Source organism: Diprion similis, chromosome 1 (genome assembly GCF_021155765.1).
Source record: "Diprion similis isolate iyDipSimi1 chromosome 1, iyDipSimi1.1, whole genome shotgun sequence".
NCBI classification, from domain to species: domain Eukaryota; kingdom Metazoa; phylum Arthropoda; class Insecta; order Hymenoptera; family Diprionidae; genus Diprion; species Diprion similis.
This window is the reverse complement of record NC_060105.1, coordinates 6,763,321-6,785,617: the sequence shown is the minus strand read 5'-3', so window position 1 is coordinate 6,785,617 and position 22,297 is coordinate 6,763,321. Positions and strand designations below refer to the sequence as shown.

Genomic DNA, 22,297 nt, shown 5'->3' with positions numbered 1-22,297 from the left:
CAGGAGGAATTCGGAAAGATGTCTTCTCGCCGAGAGAGAGAAATTGCTGTCTTCGATTCCATTCGACGCGCTTCCGCGTGGAAACACCGCAAAAGCAAACACGGTGTGAATAATTTCCACTTCAATGCATCCGCGGATAGTGCGAGGTCCTTCTCTTATCGAACATTTCGCCTTTCGCCTTTACCGATGGGTAAGTTGTGCATTAAGGTATGTGCACAAGTCGAGATGTATTCGAAATGCTTTGATATACATATACGGATAGAAATAATAACACAACAAGAAAGAATAAAAATAAGAGACGGACGAATAGCAAAGGGTAGTAAATAAAAAAAATTTGCTACACACACTCGTGAATAATTCAGGTTGAAAATAGCCGAAGGGAAGCGAAATGAAAAACGGAGAAACTGGAGTAGGAAATTTGTGTTTGATAGGATATGTAGGTGCATGTACATAGGTACCTACGTATGTGTAACCAATATTCGATCCCAGCATACAACGAAACTGTGTGAAACAGGAATCGAGCCCGCTGTAAAAGCTCGCGGAGTTGAACTTTTGGTGAATGGAAACGAACCTGCTGTTGCCATCCATGCGATGCGAAAGAGAACCGGTACGAAGTGGGCACGACGGCTTTGGATTAAAGCGGGATTGCTTCAAGTTGACTGTTTTTTCAAGCGATTGATATACTTTCATTTTGTTTATACGTATATCCTGTGAAACTCGCGTTTTGCGAAAACTCTGGCTAATTACGTCGTCCGCCTTTCATCGAGTGCAGAGACGTCCCTGAAGCACTTTGCGGATCAAAGGCTCTAAATCAGTGAAGCCATCCATATACACACATAACCACCCTGGGTTTTCGCTGCACACACGATATTCCAGCCATCCTCAAGAATCGAGAAAGACCAAGTCCGGCCTACGGTAAGCCGCGGTCCTGACGTAAAGTGGATCCTCGAAAAAGCTGCGGCTTGTAAGCAGCTACCTCTACTTACTTGCTTGCTCTCAACCTGCAGCGTGGATACGAGACGAGCTTGCGGATCTGCCGTACTCACGCTCCAGCATCCCTGCTGCAGCAACGGTGGGAAGGAAGCCCGACTAGAAAACTCACTCACCTGTGCTACGAGCCTCTCGACTTTGGACCACCTAATCCCGGTTCAGAAGAACCGATACCATGTATTCCTCTGCCTCACTTTTACCTTGTAGGTACACTGCTTACAGTCGGCTACAGATGTTATCCACATCAATATTGTATACCTACTCATGCAAACGTCGCGTCACAACTACTTATTTTGCCTTAAAGTCTCTCTGCAGCGATGCTAAAGCGATTCTGTCTCTGCTCACTTTGCACTTGCCGTGTGTGGATTCCGTATTACTCTCGAACAACTTTCCGATTCTTTTTTAGATATACGTTCGTGTATTCGTAAAAATTTTACTCATCTCTTGAGAATTAATTTTCTGAAATTTATTTAGGGAATTGCTTTGAAATTTTTTGTCAATCAACCGATGTTTTCGGTAATAGAAGAAAATTTCAGCCAAGGTGAGTGTATTTTTTACGCCCTTTGCTTTGCCGTTTGTTTGTTTTGTTTTTCTTTTTATTTTCTTTTTTCTTTCTTTCTCTTTTTCTGAAAGCTCGGTAAATGCGAAATTAGATGAAGAAATTAGTATATTCTGTGAATCAACGATCGTTTAAAAAAAATCATGCAAAACCATAAATGAAGAACGTTTGTATAATGCATGCTGGAAAATATCTGAAGTTTGATTTTTTTTTAAATTAGCTTTAAATTACAAATGTATAAACGTAAAATCACACCAAAAAAATTCTAAAAGCTCTCCGACAACGAGGTTGATCTTACACTCGATTCATTTACGCCCCTAGAATGGCGAACAGTTTATCCAGTAATGCTTTTGCGAACGAAGCTCGTAACGTTATCGTTCTCACGGATGATTGCGCGAAAAGCTTGCAATTGTCGGTCCGGTGATTTGCAGGTATAGCGGAGGGACTCCGGGACAGTGGGAAAAAGCTGCGGATTTCTGTAACGTGCAGAACCATGACGTGCGGAAAGCTGGAACTAGTTACCGGTAAGCTCTTCGATTTGATTTTCTTTTTTTCATTTATTTCTCAATTATCTTTCGGTGCAGACACATTTCAGTATTGTTAACTCTGAAAGGATCGCGTGTACGTTGGAAAGAAGAATTCCAGCTGTTGATTTTTTTTTTTTTTCTCTTTTTGGATGCTTGATTAAATCGAGATTAAACGTCACGGAGCTTTCGAATAATCGCATAATCCGCCGCTTATGATAAATGGAAAGTTTTTTTGGGAAAGGTACAGCGAAATGAAGCATCGTGATCAGGAAATTGGTTTCCACGACGTCTCTCTAACTTCGAGGCGCAAGTGCCTCAACTCATTGCGTTCAACGTAGTTTGTACGTCGGAGAAAGAGAGGAGGGAGAAGAAGAATGAGAGGAGACTTTGTAAAAGCATGAAGAAAACAAAACTATTGACTTGCGGAACGATTGAATTGGAAGTCAGGAAGAAAGACTTGCTATGTTCCAACTTCTGAGCAGCGAAATAGACGTTATGTGCAATTGCTTCCGTTCTCGACGACCCCCGTCTGTACAGACCGATATACCTATAGATGGAATGAATTCAACCGAACATCATGCTGCGAGGAAAAGTTTTTCGCTTTTATTAATCCTGTTTTAATGAGGCGTATAGAATCAAACAGCGAGTATAAAAACGTTCGATTACGAAAGTTTTCTACAGTTATAACAACTGTCACAAGTGCATTTTTTTATCTTGAGAATAGACGAAAGCATTATAAGAATCCGAATGATTTTATACTTTCAGCGATACAACGGAGTTCTTCCAAAGTTTTTGTTCCCTTTCGATTATTTCAAATATCGTTTTGCGTCATAAAGCATCGCAAGTTTTTCACGAAAAAAAAATATATATATATATATATCTATAAATATATTTGAATTGATTGACACATTAGCCGGGAATTTTTTTACTCAACAGCGAAAGTAAAAACGTTGAAGCCCTTTGAAGCCCGGTGTTCAAGTTCCCAACATCCCACGTAGATGAGAGCGTGACGTGCATAGATTTCTTGCGACCTACAGAAGGTTTTGCCGAAGCAACTCTCACCGCGTCTAAGCCGTGCGTCTGTTTTCCCCCTTGATTACGGTGTTTGCTGCCTATCCTCGCAACCCCGGCAAAAACGGTAATGATACCTGGGTAATTAATAGCCGGAATCCATTTATTCGCGGCTGTATCGATTCCTCCTCCAGGACATCGATCGGCGATGTTGTAAACCGATCATCGTCATCGACGCGATCAGCCCACTTACAGGGTTACAGGCAACAGACCCGTGACCCTTATATTATAGTCTTTGGTTTCAGGGACGATTTCATCCTGATTCGTTTCAATTTACACCGATTTTGGAGAAACACAATTTGCTGCTTGGACACGGTATGTTGTTGTAAATTAATTTTCACCGCAAGATAGTTAAGCGCATAGATTAGACTGAAGGTATCGTGGTATTTAACGGATGGCGGGACTTTCCATTTTCCTGGTAATACACTCGTTTTAGAACTTTACACGAGGCAGTGAATTTAGATTAGTTTTAATAACCTGGAGCCCGTTCCTTATAGGCAAGGCGATCCCGACACGGAGGGCAGAAATTTATAACCGGGTTGAAAATCGGGGGAAACCGAAAGTTTGGACAATATTTTCTCCCGCCGCGGTTTGCGAGTACGAGAGATACCCACTTCGCTTTTACGCCTCAATTAATTAAAATTGAAGTGCAAAATTCTGGTGAGTTTTTGACGCGCGAAGACACCAGGAATGCAAATTACCACCCCGTGATATTACGCTTCAAGTAATTTCATGTAATTGCTGATGAATAACTACTCTAACAAAAACACCAAATGTAAATTGGCTTAATTGTAAAATTTTTTTAATACAAAGACCAAGGATCTCCACAGACGGACAGCGAAAATTATTTTCCTGCGTTAATAACTAACGGAGTTCTGTTCCTATAAACGTACTCCTGATTCATTAACTTGTGCTTCGCTTAATAATGTTGAGGTTGGCCGTTCTAGTTAGCCACTTTCCATGATAAAATAGCTCAATATCCATTCCAGTAATTTTTATCAAAAAATGTTTCTCTCCGCTTGCGCTTCATTGTTGAATATTTCTAAAAACTATAATTAAAAGCCACACCGTTGTGTGTTCGAAGATAATTTAATAACCCAGGATCAAGGCTGGAAGAAAGACGGTGCGATAAGCAAGAAAGTTGTGATTTTATTTGAAAATATCTATTGAAATCGCACTAACAGTAATAATCCAGAATTTAAATAGAAAAAATTTCAGTTAAAATCACAGTATTTCACATCTAAATAAAGACTAACATATTACTATATATCGTCATAAAATTCATGAACGATCATCCTAGGCAGAGCAGGAAATAGGGATAGACATCCTGATGGTCTTGGATACGGATTTCCTACTGAAATCGTGGCTGTGACCGTTGCGAATTTGGTCAGCCATCTTGGACGCAGCTTGGTTATTGTCAACGCAGTGCATCTGGACCTCCTTCTCCCTCTGACCCTGGGGACGACATCCGGAGGCACAAGTTGGCACTGGTCTCAAGGAGAAGCAGGTCTTTCCATTCTCATGGATCAACTCCGTCTTATGGGTGTAACAGAACGCTGAACTTTTGCCTGGCTGCCGACCGCCGGAAGATCCGTGCTGATACTGACTTTGTTTCTTGTCATTTCTGCCTCCAAATTTGCTGTTGTAAGGCTTAGGTCGTCCAGCCTCCTGCTCGCTGACCACATTGCCGAAGAGATTCATCTTGCGTGGACAATAAGCGTTCTGGGCCTTCTGAGAGTTCTGCAATGCAGGACCGTTGCACTGTTGACCTGTCAGCGCGTAGCTGGCAGAGAATTCCTCGGGGTTCTTGAGGACGCAGTTTTGCGGCGTTGTGAAGTCGTCGGAACTTTCGCCATTGAAGTTACCGCACAGACCGCGAACGGATCCGCGGTACTTCTGACCAGCCTGGAAATAATTAGCGTGAGTTTGGCACAAGTTGGTTCCCACGTGTTTGCGTTGGGTACTGTACCTAGTGGAGTCCGATCAAGGACTCGAGGGGTGAAACTTACCGAAATCTTGACGCGGGATCCATCGTAGACTGCGTCGATACCGAACTCGTAAGAACTGAGCTTGGCGGAACCGTCGGGAAGTGCGAAGATTTCCCAGACGACTTCGTCTTCTTCATCATTCTTCTCGGCGTAGGAATCATCCTCGGAGATTTTGATCTGTTTTCCGTTTACCTGAACCTCGGCTCCTGATTTCGACGGGGAGAAAGTGATTTCGTCATCACCCAAGGTAATCTTGATCTCCTTTTCATCGTTGCTGACGTCACGAGCAATCACGGATACTTGCATGTCTTCTGGGATGTCCAAATCTTTGTTGTAGTTGTCAGGATCTTCCTCAGGTACAGTGCTCATCATTACGTGCCAGCATTTGCCAAGTTCGATTGGGTAGGTTCTGTTGTCGAAGGTGTTGGCGTGGTTGTTGTCCAAAACACAGACAGCTGCGAAACAGTGGAAAACATTTTCATAAGCTCCTAAGTTTCCCTGAAAATTCAATTCACATCCAGGTATAATACTCACGATTGTACTGTCCATACATAGCCCTTCTTCCCAATCGCTGGGCAGCGGATTGAACAGGGTGAACAGCAAACAGAGGTTGAGCCCAAGAGCTGATCTCAATATCGGTGAAGTTGGCGTCCATGGCGGGAGCGTTGATGGAGACGTTCATGAAGTCGAAGTCCTCGGAAAATTCAAGGTCGATGTCGATTCTACCCTTTTCCTGATCCTTCGGGTCAACCGTGTTCTCATAGGCGTTTTCATAGGCCATGAACTGGGCGGCCCTGTAGACACTGATAGTCGCGTTCTGCGCCGATCGAGGAACATTCTTGTACTCGATGGTGAAGTGAGCTTCGTCCATATGGTTGGCACGGGTTGTCATGTTGCGACATGCAGGCAGAGCGTAGTCGCCCTTTTCTATCTGCCCGGCGCACTGCTTAGCCAATGGATGCTGGCGGAGATAATTCCTCAGTTCGGCGCTCTGCTCCCACTTTCCTTTAACCTGAACACTGCCGCCAGACTGGCACTGTTCTCCAAAATTGACGGCAAGCTCGACCTTGCTTTTTGGGTCGGCCCTCAGGGCTTTTGTGAAGTCGAGTTCGGGCACATTCGGCATCTCAGACTCGGCGCGCAGACAAACTTCGTACCTTTTTTGATCGGCTGACTTCTTGTAGTAGTAGAAGAGGAAGCGAGAGTTGTCGTCGGTGTTGCTGCTCGCCACTGCGGCTGTCATTGCGTATTGTGCGTCGGTCTGGCCTTGGAAGTGCACTCCAACGTCGATGGAGGCGACGTCGGCGTCGTTGATACCCGAAGCTACCTGGCCCTGCAATTCGTCTTGGCGTTCTTGGCTGTCGGGCTTCTTGCTGGATGGCTGAGGGATGTCGGGTGATGAGTTTTTGGAATTGCTGCTTTCGTCGGATCTCTGGCTGTCCCAGGAAGCCGTTACGACAACAGACTTTGAACTGCTACTGCTGGAGTCCCAAATCAAATCGTATCTCGTTTGTTCGATGGTTTGCTGGGCGAATGGGAAAACGAAACCTGACAAGGCATCGTGAGGTGCCATTTGCTCCTGAAGCCAGGCGCACATTGGCTGCCGAGAACTTCGCTCCGATGATGCCTTTAGACGGAAAGCCATTCCGGTACTCTTCTTACCGAACTCGTACTCGTTCTGGATTCGTTCTCCGGTGCCGATGGGCTGCGTATTATCTTGGAGGACGACAGGGGCAATGTCACGAATATCATTCTTAGAGGTGTAAGGCTTGGTGCTGTAGTGGAACAAGTTGTAGTCACGGTCTTTCTGAATAGGCTGAAGTTCCACCCGGACATGCTGATTCTCCGCGTCAAGATCTGCGCGAATGCGAAGAGGAATGTTGACTTGGAAATTCTTGGTAATACCAGTTTCGTACGAATGATAATCAAACGGCGTGATGAATTGAATTCGGGAGTGGATGTGTGTGGAATAAACGAAATGGATGTCTGAGGTAACGTTGGCGGTCGATGGGATCTGCAGTTCGTCTGATGAACCATGAGCCAAGTCGGGATTACTGCGCGCCTGAACTTCACCACCGATTTTGAAGAGGGTTGGTCTCCTCAGGGAGTATACGAAGGGGAATCCCGTCGCAGTGGGGGTTGTCACGAATATTTCGTTGTCCGAGAATTGTGTCCTGTTGAAACTCTTGCCCTCTTTCGCGGCCTGAGCTGCATTCCTAATCACTGTGCAGAATTGAATGATGAAAAAATGATTAGATATTGTCATCTTTCGTATGCAAGAAAATGATGCAAACGTGATCTAGCGTGACTTACTTCTGGGGATTTGCTCGATGGTGTGATTATCGAAAGCAAAGTGGCTCTGCGATCCCAAGATGTTGAGCCAAAGCCGACCCTCCAGCTGTTCCGCATCGTCTGACTCAATGTTTAATATGTTGGCAATGTTTTCCGGACTCCATCTACCCTCTCCACGCGATTGTTTTTGATTACGACTCCTACTATCGTCACCGAATGAAAATTGCTGACTTATGAAGTTGCTCAGGTCGTTAACGCTCGAGACCATGGCTCCCATTTCAAGTGGAGAATTGTTGTAACCACCCCGGTTAGTCTTCAGATTCATGAAGATTGCCTGTGGCAAGACGCTGTCTTCGCTGCCGATGAAATTGGCGAACAATTTGTAGGCAAGATTCATTTCCTCAACAACATGGTCTCTCAAGTAGCCCTGGCTGTAGTGGATTCCGTAAATTTTCGGATTAAGCAAATCTTTGGCCGCGCGAGCGTTGGATGCAAGTTCCAAATTCTGTTCGTCGTCAAGTTCTGCTGCACTCTCAATGGCAGTCTTAACCGCGGAGTTCACTTGCTTGTTTACATCCCAGTTTGTGAACTGCGCCATCCTTTGAAGCATGCTTGCAGGTGGATTGGTCTTCATCAACTGGAACACGGCGGCGCAGCGCACTTCGTGAGCTTCGCCAGTGTTCTGGTAGATCTTGAAGAGCACAGAGCGGGCAACCTTGGGATGCATAAATGCCAGCTTGTCCATGGCACCAACCATTGACAAACGCTGGAAGTCTGAAGCGTCTCTTTTACCTTCCAAGTAAGGTTCGAACGTGGCGAGTATCTGAGGGTGACCCAAATTGCCCAAAGCTCTGATGTACGTTAAAATCTTTGGACTGTCTGCTCTGCTGATGGCGGATTGCAGCTTCTGGGACAAGTAAGGAAGATACTTGCGGGTGACAGGTGATTGATCCTTCGATGAAAGGCTGGCAAGATTGTAAACTGGGTAGCGGTAGTGAGCTGAGCTGTTGCTGGCCTGAGTTAAACGGACCAGTTCAGTGAAAGCGAGGATGGCAGAAGTGTTCAGGTAGAGCTGATCGACCACTTGCTGATCCGTGGCCAATGACTGTAATACAAAAACACAGAAATTAGGGATCATTCACGTCCAAAATCGAGACCTGATTCAGATGATACTGGAAATCGTGAATGACTTACGAAAAAGGCGTCAATGTAGGCAGGAGTTGGGTAGTGAACTGCTTTCGGCAGGGCAGCCACGGCTGCTGCAGCCTCGTAATCGCTCATTTTTCGCTGTTTGATCCACTGCTTCAAGTTCAAAAGAGCTGGTCCAGTTCCAGCCTCTACTACAGCATCGCGGAACGCCACCCAGGCGTTTCTGCGTACACTTTCACTCTGGCTGTTGGAGTCGGTTTTCTCGTAGGGTTGATAGAGATTCTGATGCATTTGGTTGATCTCCTTCGCGCTCAGGAAACGAACCATTTTAACAAGGTTGTCAAATTTATCGAGGGTTTGTTCCTTGGGGATATTGCTGGGACGCTGAAGCTCCTCTGCTATCTGCTTGGCAAGCTTAGGGAGTTCCTTCCTCACCACGCTGGCCAGCACCGATTGTATGTCGCCATCATTACTGCTCTGAGGGCTCTTTTCAAGATCATCCTCCTGGCTGTCGTCGTTATCGTAGCCTCTGTGAGCGCTGCGTGGTTTGCGTTTTTTGTACTGTTCCTCGTCACTGGAGCTGCTTGAACTCGAGTCAGAATCCGAATCGAAACTTGAACTGGAGTCAGAATCAGAACTGGAGCTGGAGCTGGAGCTGCTAGAGTCGTCTTCTTCGTCGTTCTCGTTGCCACTTTGAGAAGCACTCGAGGCATAACGGTAGACCAGATTTCCGGTAGACTTGAGGTTAGAAGGTGATGAAATGCTGCTTGACGCTGAGCCAACCTCGACCAGAGTGATGTTCAGTCTGCTTATTACCATGCCCTTTTGCTCATTGTGAAGTTCTGGGCTCAAGACAATTTTGTTCGTCGTGACAGAGGATTGAATTGTATGGCGACCGAGACTTCCGGAAAGAATGATGCGACTCATTGAAGATTTCTGAAAAAACGTATCCAGAATATATAACATTGGTCCTTGTCTAATTTTTACGTTCACCTTACTCTGATACAGTGAAATTAATCATATGGAAAATTATCGAGCTTACCGAGAAGAAACGTCCGTTGACAGTGCCGGGTTCCCAGTCGTTCATCCACTCCAAACCGTAGCTGCGAGTCGGATTCTGATGACAGTGACTAAAGTTCTTGCTCTTGACAACATCGATCATTTGTCCGTCACCGCGGAGCTGAGGCAGCGGAGCTAATTCAGGTTTGCTCTGAAGAATGTAGTCGGGAAGAGGCGAAATGTCGTAGAACACCTCGCACTTTCCAGTCACCGAATCCTCCATCACCTTGAACGTTGCGTAGGCCTTGTCTCCTTCAGGTTCCTGGTTGTACTTCGAATTCATTTGGTTTTCACCTTGAACGTCGACTTGAAACTGACTGACGATACTTTTCAATACGTTCACCTCCCACTTGGGGAGACTGCGGTCTACCATCAGGTCATCGATCGCTCCGTTCTTCAGCTTGATCTCGAAGGGCTTTCCGCTCAGAGGAAGCTGCTTGAAGCTGAGCTTTTCCCCCGGTATATCGGCATCCCAACCACCCGGTAGTTCCGCATGGACCTGGGCGTACTGAGGCCTAGAGATTTGAGCCCACAGAGTACCGTCGGATTTCGGTTGGACAACAAGTTGAGCTTTCATGAAAATACCACTGTACTGATCGGCGACCTGGTGAAGCGCCGCCAGGGTGCGACCGTGCACCTGGTACTTGTACTCGCTTCCACTCTTCCACGCATTGTATTGCTTTTCTCCTTGTTGTTGCTGGTGATGATCGGCCAAGACTGCCCCTCCGACTGTGAATAAAAGGAAATATCAGACCGTGCGTGGAAATCCAAGTGCAGAATTCAAGGAGAGATTTGAAAGCAGTGAAATTTCTCCCAAATGTTTCGTATGGGCTCTAGGAAATTTTACGTAAAAAAATCGACAGTATGAATTCATCAGTCAAACTTTTTTGTAATTCAAATTCAAATATGGAAAGGCAATAAATCCATGATCGTTACTTACGGAGGACGCAGAGAAACAGCGGAGACCACATGGTGACTGAGAATCAGATGACCGATGTGGAGTGGACGCAGATATCAACGGAACATCTTATATACTGGCAGTTTCTGTTCAATCAGCTTGCCCTTGTCACCTCTTCACTCGATTCTCTGGACTCCATTCAGAATATGCATGATTACGGGATAAAAATATCAATCGGCAACATTCTGCACAGATGTAACCCCGGTTTTGTTTTTCTAACTCGCTTTATCTGCCATCGATGTCAGCAGTCAACGTGGGGAGAAATTCACACGTGTAAACGTGTTTACACTTGCGTTTAGCGCAAACAACCGTTTCCGTTCGTGTTTCAACAGGATATTTCGCAATTTTAAAAGAATTTTTTCGACCTCATCCGCGGATGCAAGTCTCTCATAGCACGTGCCTGTAATTATTTTGAGTATTCTGATTTCGTCTCGCGTAGAGCCTTTTTATATTTCCAAAGAATGACCATTTATTTGTTTAATTTTTTTTTAAACTATGTTTGGAGATAACAAAATAAACTATTGAAAAATATTCGATGAATCCAAAAGAGTACCAGTAAATTCATTCAGATTTTTCGAAACACAGAAAAAAAAAATCACTTTGAAACAAATATTATAGATCCACCTTGCTCGCGTGGTCAGTAAAAATCCACTTTGCCGACGGAGGATTAAACTACTTGTCTCTCACACGCTCTGTTAATTATATTACTAAAGCTCTTGGCGTTGGACGCATTAAATTCACCTCTGCAATTCTACAATGAAAGTAAAATGTTACTTCATCTTACAGAGGATTAAATTATTCATGAATTAGCTCAACAAAGAGCAGGCTTCTGGAACAAAACAACAACAAAAATGTCGAATATTTTTTCATGTTTGAAAAAACCCTTTCATTATACTTTCCGTCGAGGTTCTACGGTAGAATACAAATCAATAAAGTGTACAAATGATTTCTGCAGATCGTTCGTAATCAATTCGATACGGCATTAGGTGAAAAATCTATAAACTGTATTCCACTTGCTTTGAAAGTACGTTAGCAACACGAGCCTCGCGTATCTTTCATACTGCTTACTCAGCTTCTGCCGGGTTTCAGTGATCGCTGCAGTTCACCTCAAAAATCAGCACGCGATCCGAGATAGCGTGAATCAATTCGCTTTATATACGGTATGTTGCAAAACTAGTTCATGAAGCTGACCACCATCTACTATCCGGCCACGTCGAGAGAAATTTCTAGTTGTGATTTCTGTTTGGTTCTTAACCATTTTTACTTATTATCGTAACTGAAAATTATAGTTCTGGGCACAGAATGACAATTACTTTCGTATAGCTGTAGCATGAAAAACTAATTTGTGTTACTATTTTTCTTGATTATTGTCACTCGTACTATATGTATTGTCTTGGAACTATCGCGATAATTTGAAATTAGTGCAATGATAAAGTGATGTTAAAGCCTTATAATTGAGAAGACAAAATTTAGAAAAAGAAACACACAGTTTCAATGGTACAATTACCGAAAAATTTAGTATCGGTAACTGAAATTATAATAAATAGTTACCGATACCATATTTTGCTGCATTTTCTTCGTAAGTATAATGATTGACGAAATTTCCTTCGGCAGAATACTCAAGATTTCCAGTAAATGCGATACGTACGGTAAATTTGCTGCCCGGAGTTTTCTTTCCATCGTATAACTGAAAATTTATCAATTTCTGAACATATTCCACCTATCGAGTGAAACCGAGCTGAGGAGACTTTGATAGCGTATTGGGAACACGTTATGCGTATCAAACGAGAAAATTCGGCTGGCTTTCATTTATTCTGTACACCGTGAGCAACTTGCAAATGTAATGAGTTCCACAAGTTTTGGTGCTGAAATTTTTTCAGAAAACTTTCGGCGAAGAAATATACCTACTTAGAGTCATTCCATCTTTAAGGGAGACGCAGGCAGTGAGAATCCTTGATTTATCTCTATATGTGTACCTAGTTTGAAACTCGTGTCTCAAGATTGGACTTTGGAGGGAACATCTTGTACAAAGTTTTATATCAATGTCAGTTTATGGTAAAATTGCTGACGCAGGGTCACGGACAACGGATACACGCGAACTTTCGAACGTAACGTTCCGCCATTACTCATCGAGTGAAGAAACACCGTGGCAGATAAGAAATCGATCAGCGTTTTCTCATTCATTTCTTCCCCTTTTTCTTGCTCCAGAAATAGGAATAGCTATTTCGGATTTGCACGAATTTATGTTTTTTCAGTAAAATTTAAGAATTAACAATGAATTGTAGACGTTCCGTCCTTTTTTATGTAAAAAAATTTTAATAAACTAAACAAACAGAACTTAAGCTGCAATTACCGGAAAATGTTGTATTGATAACTTCAAGCACACTAAATATCACATTTTTACACAGTACCAACAATATTTAAACCATTCTCGTTTAATGATAACCATTTTACTAAAATTTTCCAGTGGCTGTACCAACTGAAACGTTTCTCAGTGCAGTATTGGAATAAAACAATAAATCAACAACAGTCTTAAAAATATCTTAGATTCTAGTTCAACGATTAAATAATTATGCATATCTATACGTATTAAATTATTCGATTAGCCTCTATAATTGAGTATTATTTACAATGAATATCAGTCATTAATTAATTAGCTTTGATCAGCACGGATTTCGCTTCACCAGGCCCAGCGTTGACCCTTTCCATTATAGATACTGCTGCTTTCGGCGGTGTGGCGATGGGTTTGGGCAGCTGAATTGAAAATCAAAAATTATTGAGCAATCAGCGTAAATCGGTATGAATAGAGTCTATCCCCAGACTGGTTATTACGATCAACTTGAATTTTAAAGCTGATATTACTTTATAAAATTCAAAAATTATCCTCGTTATAATACCTCGTCAACGTCGATTTCAACTTCGTCGAGAACATCGTCGAGAACAGCGATAAAGTGATTGGCGTTATCGACGTTGAACACCATGGGAGGTTTGAGTTTGAGGACGTTGTTGTGCGGCCCGTCACTGCTGACCAATATTTTCTCCTCCTTCATCCTGGAGACGACGTGACTCGCTTCTTCCGTCGCCGGAATCCTCCTCGAACGATCTCGGACGAGCTCGATGCCGACGAACAAACCGGCGCCTCGGACATCGCCGATTATCGGATGACGCTGAGCCAATTTCTCCAACTCTGTGACCAGGTGCTTGCCCACCTTCAGGGCGTGCTCCTGAAGACCCTCTCGTTCCACAACCTCCATGACTGCGTTGGCTATTGCACAGGATACCGGATTCCCACCGTACTGAAAATTGGAGAAACGTCGTCAGACTTCTTTAAAGGCATTCGCTGTAATTCGTGACTGGCGTCGTTCAGTCGCTAAAATTCAGTGAAAAATTGAACAAGCAATTTGAAAAAAGACAAGATGCATATGAAACCCGCCGCGGTGCAGAGGCGAGATGCATCCGGGACTTTTATGCCGCACAGGGAGGTAGCATAAAAGCCAACAACCATCCAACGGGATGAGGAGGATGTCGGAAACCGCGGCTGGAGCCTCGCGTCGTAATCTGAAATCGTTAAAACGACGCTACGAGGGTATAAAGGCAGAGCAGCCGTGCTGCATCGAAAACGAGCCACTTTCTTGCACGAAGTGAAGTGCAGAAATATTTACGTTTCTTCTTTGCAGGTGCGCGCAATAATGCGAGATGGACTAGCTTCAGCAAACCGTCGACTGCAAAGAGTCCATCAAGGTAAAGATTTCGATTGGCACGGTAAAACCCAACGAACCGCATTCTTTCATGGCTCGTTTCTTCTTCTTTCTTACGCACCTGCTGCAGTGCAAATTTTTCGCAATTTATTGCTCAGAGTTGTTCCGAGCGCGTTAGCAGATTTTGATCCGGAATTAAACGTTGATTTGAATAAATATCTCGAGCTCCCGTTAACGACCTGAAAGCAAACGGCTTCTCCGACGTGGCCATTAGGTAAATTACCCTCTTGAAATCGGCGCGTAGCTTCAGCTGGTATCTGCCCGATGGTTGCAGCGTGCAAACGACGCAGCTGCAAGCATCGAAACGGACGTTGAGGATTTCCCGTTTGTACCGGGCAGAACGGTGTATAACAAACGACCGGCGTATGCTAGGGGTGAAAAATTGCACGGAGGCGGAACAATTTGCAAAATACTTCGACGCGACGAGATACGGATATGGAAAACTCCCCCCGATTCCTGGCTGCGTTTGCGTTTGTGTTTGTATGAAACTGAACCAGTGACACGGTGCATCCGATAAATGCGTCCCGGCATCGAGCCGATGTCAGTTAAACAGCGATAAATGTGCACTGATCGAATACTCGCCTCGTAAATAAACCTGCAGGGTGCATGCGTGCATAGTTCATTTGTCAAATCATGAAATACATATTCTGGTTAGTCTCTGTTGTAAAATAAAGAATAAAAAAATGCGCTGTGGACTTCTACAGACTATTTTTCAGTGCAAAACTAACACTATTTGATGTCAATCTAACACTAAGGCAAGTGTACCAGTTATTGACACGATTAGACCCAATTATTGACCCTTTCATTTTCCAATATTATAAATTGGTGGCGGAAATTGCAAATTTGTCAATGACTAAAACCAATTGCTAGATGGTTAGACACTGCCAATTTGTTTTTTGGTAATTTTAGAACAAAAGATCAAACGATAGGCTCAATAACTGGTACCATTACCTTACCTGTCGTCAATCTAACACTATGACTGTCGTTCAAGTTCTGACTTGACGACAAAAGTTGTTCTATAGTCATCCACAGCGAGTATTATTGGTCAATTTTAACACCGCAATTTTTTTACAAACGATAAGAAAATGAATCGGAAATTGCGATCAGAATCGTGCCAATATTAGAAGCGACGTGGAATCGAAAAAAATGTATCATCCACTTCATCACGAAGAGAAGCTTTCCGCGTGTGATATTCAAAGAATGGAGTCATCCCCTTTAAACGCATCGTTGGTTCGTCTGAAACTCGCCGAAAATCAATACAATTTTTCGTCGATATTTCAGCAGCTTCGAAAGCTAATTTAAGAAAATCTGACAAAAGGCAGATAAATGTAAAAAAATTTATGTGATCTTCCGCATTAAAACGTTTCGGAGATGCACTAACCGTGTTGAAATATTCTATTCCCGTGTTCTTGAAACTTGTCGCAATTTCTCGAGTGGTTACAACCGCGGCCACTGGATGTCCGTTCCCAATGGGTTTCCCGAGGGTGACAATGTCCGGAATGACGTCACTTCCGTAGCGTTGGAAAGCCCACATGTGGCTTCCGACTCGGCCGAAACCAACCTGAACTTCATCGGCTATGCAGACACCTCCGGCTTCTCTCACGTGCCTGTAATATATTGATATTATTATTATTATTTATTTATTGTTAATCGCGTATTTATATTTATCACTTATCAAGTCATCCAATTGGATTTATCCTAAGAAATACGATCGAACGACGGTGGGACCAATATTTGGACAGCTTACTTGTAGACGTTTCTGAAGTAATTTTGCGGTGGCAAAATTTGACCCCCGCACGAAATTAGACTCTCGGCTATGAAGGCCTGCACCCCTTTGCCCCTCGCCTTTATGTCCCCGCATATTCTCCTCACATCGTCGGCGTACTTCACCCCCAAATCTTCACCCGGATAATCCACGTCCCGGTACTTCCCTCTGTACACGTCAGGGCAAGGAGACTGAAAAGAAGACGTTTTTAAACGATACTTGCGGTGCAATAATTTTCAATTAGTCATTGAAAAATTACACAAATTGAGAGGAGTTGATCCCCATTGAAATCTGGTGCGTACCAATCGTGAAATTTTGTTAAAGCTCGTGAAATCCCCGACATTTTCTTGTCTTGTGGAAATATCTGACATCATTTTTTAATATTCAGAATATTTTACATCACAAATCTTGTATTCCGTGAAATTTCATAAAATCATTTGGATTTTTTGACATCTTTGAAATCATGTGAAATCTTTTGCCATTGTCCATTTGTGTTGATTCTTTATTGCAAATTCGTACTCACCACGTGGACGAAGTCTTTTTTTCCTGTTCCATTCGGTAGGTTGAATTTGTAGGGGGAAATGTCGATCATCGAGGTCAGATGTCCGTGATAAGCGCTACGCAGATCAATACGATTTATCGTGTTAATTATTTCCATTCAATTAGGTGTCGTAAATTTCCTACTTCCTACATAGCTTAATTTCTAACATGTCGGGTGTGAAATTGAAAACGTCCAACTGTAAGAATCTTTATTATAATATATGATGCATCTATGTTTGTATTATACGTTATACAGAGCCTGAAATATTGGACTGCATAATGCGGAAATGCCGGGTGAGAAGAGCTAGGCTCGCACCTCAGTGTCACCGCGACTTTTGGACTCACATCTGAAATACGTATTATATGTATGTAAATAACATTTTCCTGCTCCACGCGTGAATAAATCTATGTTGAAGAAAGATTATTCTTCTCTTTGCCCTAATTTCGTCTCTTCCTATCGAGAAATGACGTTGAAATATTTTTCTTTTCCTTTTCTAATTCACTTGGCAACGTGGTTACTTCGAAGCTTTGAAAAAAATCGGTATTATTCCTTTCGAATAACTTTATTTTCGTTCGAAATTCTTCTCAGAAATTCTCGCATCAAAATCAATTACTTCGATTAATTTTTACATATCACTTTTCCATTAAGAAAGAAGCACTGTAATGTCTAAAATTGTATTTTCTTTTCTTTTGTTTCATGTCGAAAGTCGAACTTATGTTGAAATGTTTCTCAAGTCTTATTTCTGATCTCTCATGTTTCTTGATTTCGCACTCGAAGACGTTCAAGGCAGTAATACCGATTTTTGGCTAAGCATGTCTGAATAAAATAATGAACGATAAGTGGATTAGAATGACAGACGTCGCGTTACGTCAGGAGCCATCCAGAGGACCGACTGAAGTTTGCTATAAGATCACATCATGCGTGCTGAAATAATATATTGTTCTTCAGATGAATAGCATACGTGAACATACGTCGCTTGTTGTGCCACCTAAAATGACAACAAAGTTATGGTGTGTCTCGGGGTTCTCTTCTCACAAGTTCTGAAGAAGGGTATAAGGAGCTTCCATAGCGAGCTACTCTACCCCAACGCAACGTGCGTAATTCTTCTAGACATCTACAGAGATTGCTGTAAACAAGCAAAAAACAAGCCCACTCAATTAGATTCGTGCTATTAGATGTAAATTCCTGCGTCAATATTGTATGTATGTATCATCAATATCAATAAGATCGTTGGCACTTAGAATAATTATACCTTGCCATATATATCATCATCATCTCCTCGCCGCGCGTCCTCGTATAGTTTTGTTTTTCTCCTGCACAATTAACGCCTCGACGATTCTCTTGGTGATTAAAGAAGTGAAGAATGAAAAGGATCACTCATGAAACATTAATCGCTTTCAGCGAGCGTTTGTTAATTATTAAGACAATCAGGTAATTCTTCGTTACTATTTCAACATCGTTGTTACACAGCCAGTTACACGGTCACTCCGGGCTGCGGGAGGCTCGTTAATTTATATCCTTCGACGTATAGAGTGCAGTGCATCACTTACTGGTCCACGATTATCACTTCCGTATTGCGGGTGTGTGCCTGGGCCAATCGCAGCGCCAAATCGTTCGCTTCACTTCCGGAATTTACCAGGAAACAGACCGACAGTGGATCCGGAAGAAGTGACGTCAGTCGACGGGCGCAGACCACCAGGTTATCGTGGAGAAAACGATTGTTCGTGCAGAGTAGCGCCATTTGTTCCTGACCAGCGCGCACCACGTCCGGATGACAATGTCCAACTGCGTGAAAATTTTTTCGATACTTCAATCTATTATCTTCAATTATTTTTCCCTCCGTTATCGTTTCCGTTTCAGTTTCGATACGCTTATAAAGTAAATAAAATCTTGCAAAGAAGGTTCGATCGATCTCAGTACAGGGGTGAGCAATTTTTTTCAGGCAGATTAATTATTTCGAACTGATCAACGAAATCAGTTCATTAAAAGTGAAAAAAATTTCTCACAGTACTTTGTTATCCTTTCAATTATTTGTATCTCTTGAACAAAGGGAAAGGAATTCAAATTGTTGAACAGACGTCTGCACGTCCGATCAGTGATTATCAATTTATCCAGATAGGTGACTAGAGAATTAAGTGGACTCATGGAGCACGATTTTCTTGTACGATTTAAAGTCTGACCCGTTTGCAATCATTTTCAACCTTGCTACGGAAAATTTACGCGATCTATTTGTAGCGATAATAAATCGAGGATGATTGTGTCAACTTTAACTGATTAAAAAATTTATATAAAACTACCAAGAATCTCTGTGTTGTATAATATAAATTATGAAATGTCGATCAAAGCAGTTTTGATAAGTACAAAAATAATCACGTATTAACGGTTTTTTTAAGTTCAAGTACAGGCGTGTGGTGCGTTAAATTGATCTGGCAATGTTGAACCGTTAGGTCATTGCTTCTTCGTTACGTATTTGCGGTTAATTACCATGTGCAACGTTGTTGATACAGTCCAAGTACTGTTCACCTCTTTCATCGTACATGTACTGACCCTTGCCTCTGACAATTTTTAGCGGACTTGACCGGTAGAAGAGCTTGCACGATTGTCTGTAATGAGAAAAGAGAGAAGATCAGTTGATCAAATTCAAAGCATCAAATAAATTATCGGTTAGGTGGGGAATGTATATTTTTGTTCTGTAAATATTAACTGTTATATCTTTGCCTTTTGTATCATTTTATCTCGTTTAAAGAAAAAGATTATAAATATTCACAATCAGTCGTAAATGTGGTTTAATTGGTTTCTGAAACCACCCGAGATAAAAATATCAACGATAGCGATGGGGAAAAATTTCGTGGAAATTCATCGTCAGACGGAAATAGCTGCTCTTGCATCATCGAACATCGATCGTTATTGTTAATTTATTGAAAAAAATTTTTTTTTTATCTTCGTCAAAACGAATAATAGCAAATAACATCATAAAATAACTGCACGAGTTATCTGCAAGTGATCAACGCTAAGACTTAAATGCAATGGTATTTATAGAATTGAGACTTATTTGCCGAACGCGTTGGACAGAATTAATCAGCGTAATTAGTGTCTCAGGAATTTTTAATAGTTACAACTTCGTAACTCCTTGCTATGAATGAACTATACGGTATCAAATTGCGATAAGCTTACATGATCTTTTATTTACACTTATATTTTACCCAGATACGCACGCACTTTTAGATATATTATACTTATCATCGCTTAAGTACATCTGCAAACTGATATCGTAATTAAATTCCTCGGGTTAAAGCGGGCAAATATATCTTACAAGGCACACGTCACGTACAGAATATCAATTTTTTTTTTTTTTTTTTTGCATGCTTTAAAAGTCGTTCGATTTCTTCTCTCAAGTGTTTCTTTTTCAACTAAAATTGAGATGAAATTTTTACGAATGTCATTCGATCGTATCAAAGGTCGCGATCGCTTACCGGAGTTCAAATTTATCATTCATTTAGGGTACCTATCGCCAATTTTTTATCCACTCGGTAGTGTTCGTAATCGTTAAAACGTTAAACCTCTACTTTACAACACTGTTTGGCATCTAAACAAGCCAACATTTGCCAACTCTATCAATAGATTTAAAATATATATATACACACATATATATATACATATATAGATATGATGAACAGTAGTTTTATGCGAAGTCTATAATAAAGTAGACCAGCTTCTACTGAGCTTGACGAAACGCCGTCGTTTGACCTTAAGTACTTTTTTTTTCTTATCAATTTCGTTTATCTCGTATCTTTGACCTTGATTGGGTTCATCAAAAACGACGTTGCCTGATCGATTGCCGATCACATTTTCGTTGATAGGTAAATTGGACCCTTGTGCTTGACAGAAATTAACGCCTGTTAAAATTTATTTCGGATCACACTGATTGCGAATCTCTAACGGCTCGCAGTTTTGGATCAGCCAGCATGCGAAGGTGAGAAATTTTCCGCCGACTCTGACTTACCCGATGTGACGTTCGCGAAGCTTGATGGTATCTGACTTTGGCATTTGCTCGAGCGGATCCATCGTGCACGGGACGAGATACCTCCAGATATCTGAAAATAAATTGATGTACAGTTTATTATATTACGAAACGGATATGCATGGCTCGATACGAGAGGAACGAAAGCTCTGTTTTACTTATTTTTGATCGCAATAGAAAATAAACTTGACTCCGGGTATTACCTGCACGCGGTGATTGCGAAAGTGGATTCGAAATTTCTCCCACTTTTTACTCTACTTCTCTATACTTCTTCGCCGCGAGCGAATATCTCTGATTGCGAATCGCTAAGTTTCCACGCGATATAGCCACTCGCAGCTTCCGAATTAACACAATGCTGACAGCTGAGTGTTGCGGTACACTCCGCTGACGTCACATATATAGCTTGCCGTTGAGCACGCTTATGAAAAAAGCGGGAGAGGTGCGCGCGCAATTTATCTAATAGCGCCATTAATACACCCTCCTTCCCTATCGTGGGTATTTGGAAAAAGCTGCAATCGCGATAACGATTAATTATAAGATAACGACTCAAATATTGGCTAGGCTTTCGCGCCAAGCGAAACGTACACCCAAATCATGGTCGACAGTGATTATGAGCGACCAATACGCGAGGCTAAAGCGAGCTTCGCAAGCTCTTATGCCCGCTTTTCGAAAGACGGGAATTTAGCGAAAAATTAAAAATTTTACAACTCGTTACTTACGCATCAGAAAACTAAACGTTTCCTGCGTTCGAAATCATTCGACTAGTTATAATGTATCGATGGTATTTTTTCAAGGGGTGGGGGTAAAAAGCTGGAAGAGTCAATATTTCGGATGGCCGATACGTCGAAATTTCAAGCACATGCGAAAATAAAATATTCAAAGATGAATGTTTCGAAAATCAAGATTTCGAACTATTCACATTTCGTTATTTTATTTTCGTAGTTCTTTTTAGTAGTTCTTTTAATCAGTGACAATTTCGAAAATCAACTTTTGACCCCCACCCTTTTCAATATTCTCAAGACAAATACAACGGCAAATGTTTGCAAAATCAAGCTATATATATATATATATATATATATATATATATATATATATAACGTAACGATAATTTTTACGGTGTTTTACATTGAAAATTCGAAGAAAACGCGAATGATCAGATTATATCTTTTATTACTCAACTAAAAATGTAAAAAAAAAAAATTTGCAGGAAACCCACTCACTCGGGATATCCAACCATTTTCTGAATGGATGGTAAATTAACGGCGATTAGTCGCACTCGAACATTAGGCGGCTCGGGATCACGTGATTGAAAGTGTGTCCAATATCATCGACGAGCTTTAGCGACGAGCCCTCCGCTTCTCCAGCTGATAACCAATACAGCACTCCGTGAGCACGCGGCGGGTTTCTGTGCCTTTGTAAACCGATTTCGATATGCGTTGATATGCTTTTTTTTAATTTGACCTTATTTTTTTTTTCTTATCCATTATTTTTCATTTTTCTTTTCCGCCTTGCGACGTTTTCAGAGAAAAGGAGAACGAGAAGTGAACAAAGACATCTGCTGCACGTCTCGATTGTAATATTGCTTCGTGTAATATTTATAACTAATTCTGCTGTTGATG

General features: G+C 42.0%; 2 protein-coding genes across 2 annotated transcripts; both read right to left on the bottom strand.

Moving 5' to 3' along the window:
* Window positions 1-4,276: 4,276 nt before the first annotated feature.
* Window positions 4,277-10,658, bottom strand: LOC124408256 (vitellogenin-like). Its single transcript, XM_046885081.1, has 7 exons — window positions 10,576-10,658; window positions 9,619-10,364; window positions 8,622-9,512; window positions 7,449-8,532; window positions 5,670-7,358; window positions 5,157-5,590; window positions 4,277-5,052 (listed from the first exon to the last, which is right to left on the bottom strand). Exons 1-7 carry the CDS (start codon window positions 10,604-10,606, stop codon window positions 4,444-4,446), a joined length of 5,484 nt encoding a protein of 1,827 aa, XP_046741037.1. The 5' UTR covers window positions 10,607-10,658; the 3' UTR covers window positions 4,277-4,443.
* A 2,219-nt stretch (window positions 10,659-12,877) lies between these two features.
* LOC124408278 (alanine--glyoxylate aminotransferase 2-like) lies at window positions 12,878-21,201 on the bottom strand. The gene is made up of 9 exons (XM_046885119.1): window positions 20,882-21,201; window positions 20,661-20,751; window positions 19,142-19,260; window positions 18,208-18,442; window positions 16,640-16,733; window positions 16,099-16,307; window positions 15,733-15,958; window positions 13,491-13,889; window positions 12,878-13,353 (listed from the first exon to the last, which is right to left on the bottom strand). Exons 2-9 carry the CDS (start codon window positions 20,720-20,722, stop codon window positions 13,243-13,245), a joined length of 1,455 nt encoding a protein of 484 aa, XP_046741075.1. The 5' UTR covers window positions 20,723-20,751; window positions 20,882-21,201; the 3' UTR covers window positions 12,878-13,242.
* Between the last annotated feature and the right edge of the window lie 1,096 nt (window positions 21,202-22,297).

Excerpts from the sequence above, each read along its gene's own strand:
- LOC124408256 (XM_046885081.1), bottom strand. The coding sequence starts at position 10,606 with ATGTGGTCTCCGCTGTTTCTCTGCGTCCTCC. Across the intron at positions 9,513-9,618 it reads TCAACGGACGTTTCTTCTCG|AAATCTTCAATGAGTCGCAT; the intron begins GTAAGCTCGATA and ends ACGTTTTTTCAG. Across the intron at positions 7,359-7,448 it reads CATCGAGCAAATCCCCAGAA|TGATTAGGAATGCAGCTCAG; the intron begins GTAAGTCACGCT and ends AATTCTGCACAG.
- LOC124408278 (XM_046885119.1), bottom strand. The coding sequence starts at position 20,722 with ATGGATCCGCTCGAGCAAATGCCAAAGTCAGATACCATCAAGCTTCGC. Across the intron at positions 18,443-19,141 it reads TATCAACAACGTTGCACATG|TTGGACATTGTCATCCGGAC; the intron begins GTAATTAACCGC and ends ATTTTCACGCAG. Across the intron at positions 16,308-16,639 it reads AAAAAGACTTCGTCCACGTG|TCTCCTTGCCCTGACGTGTA; the intron begins GTGAGTACGAAT and ends TCTTCTTTTCAG.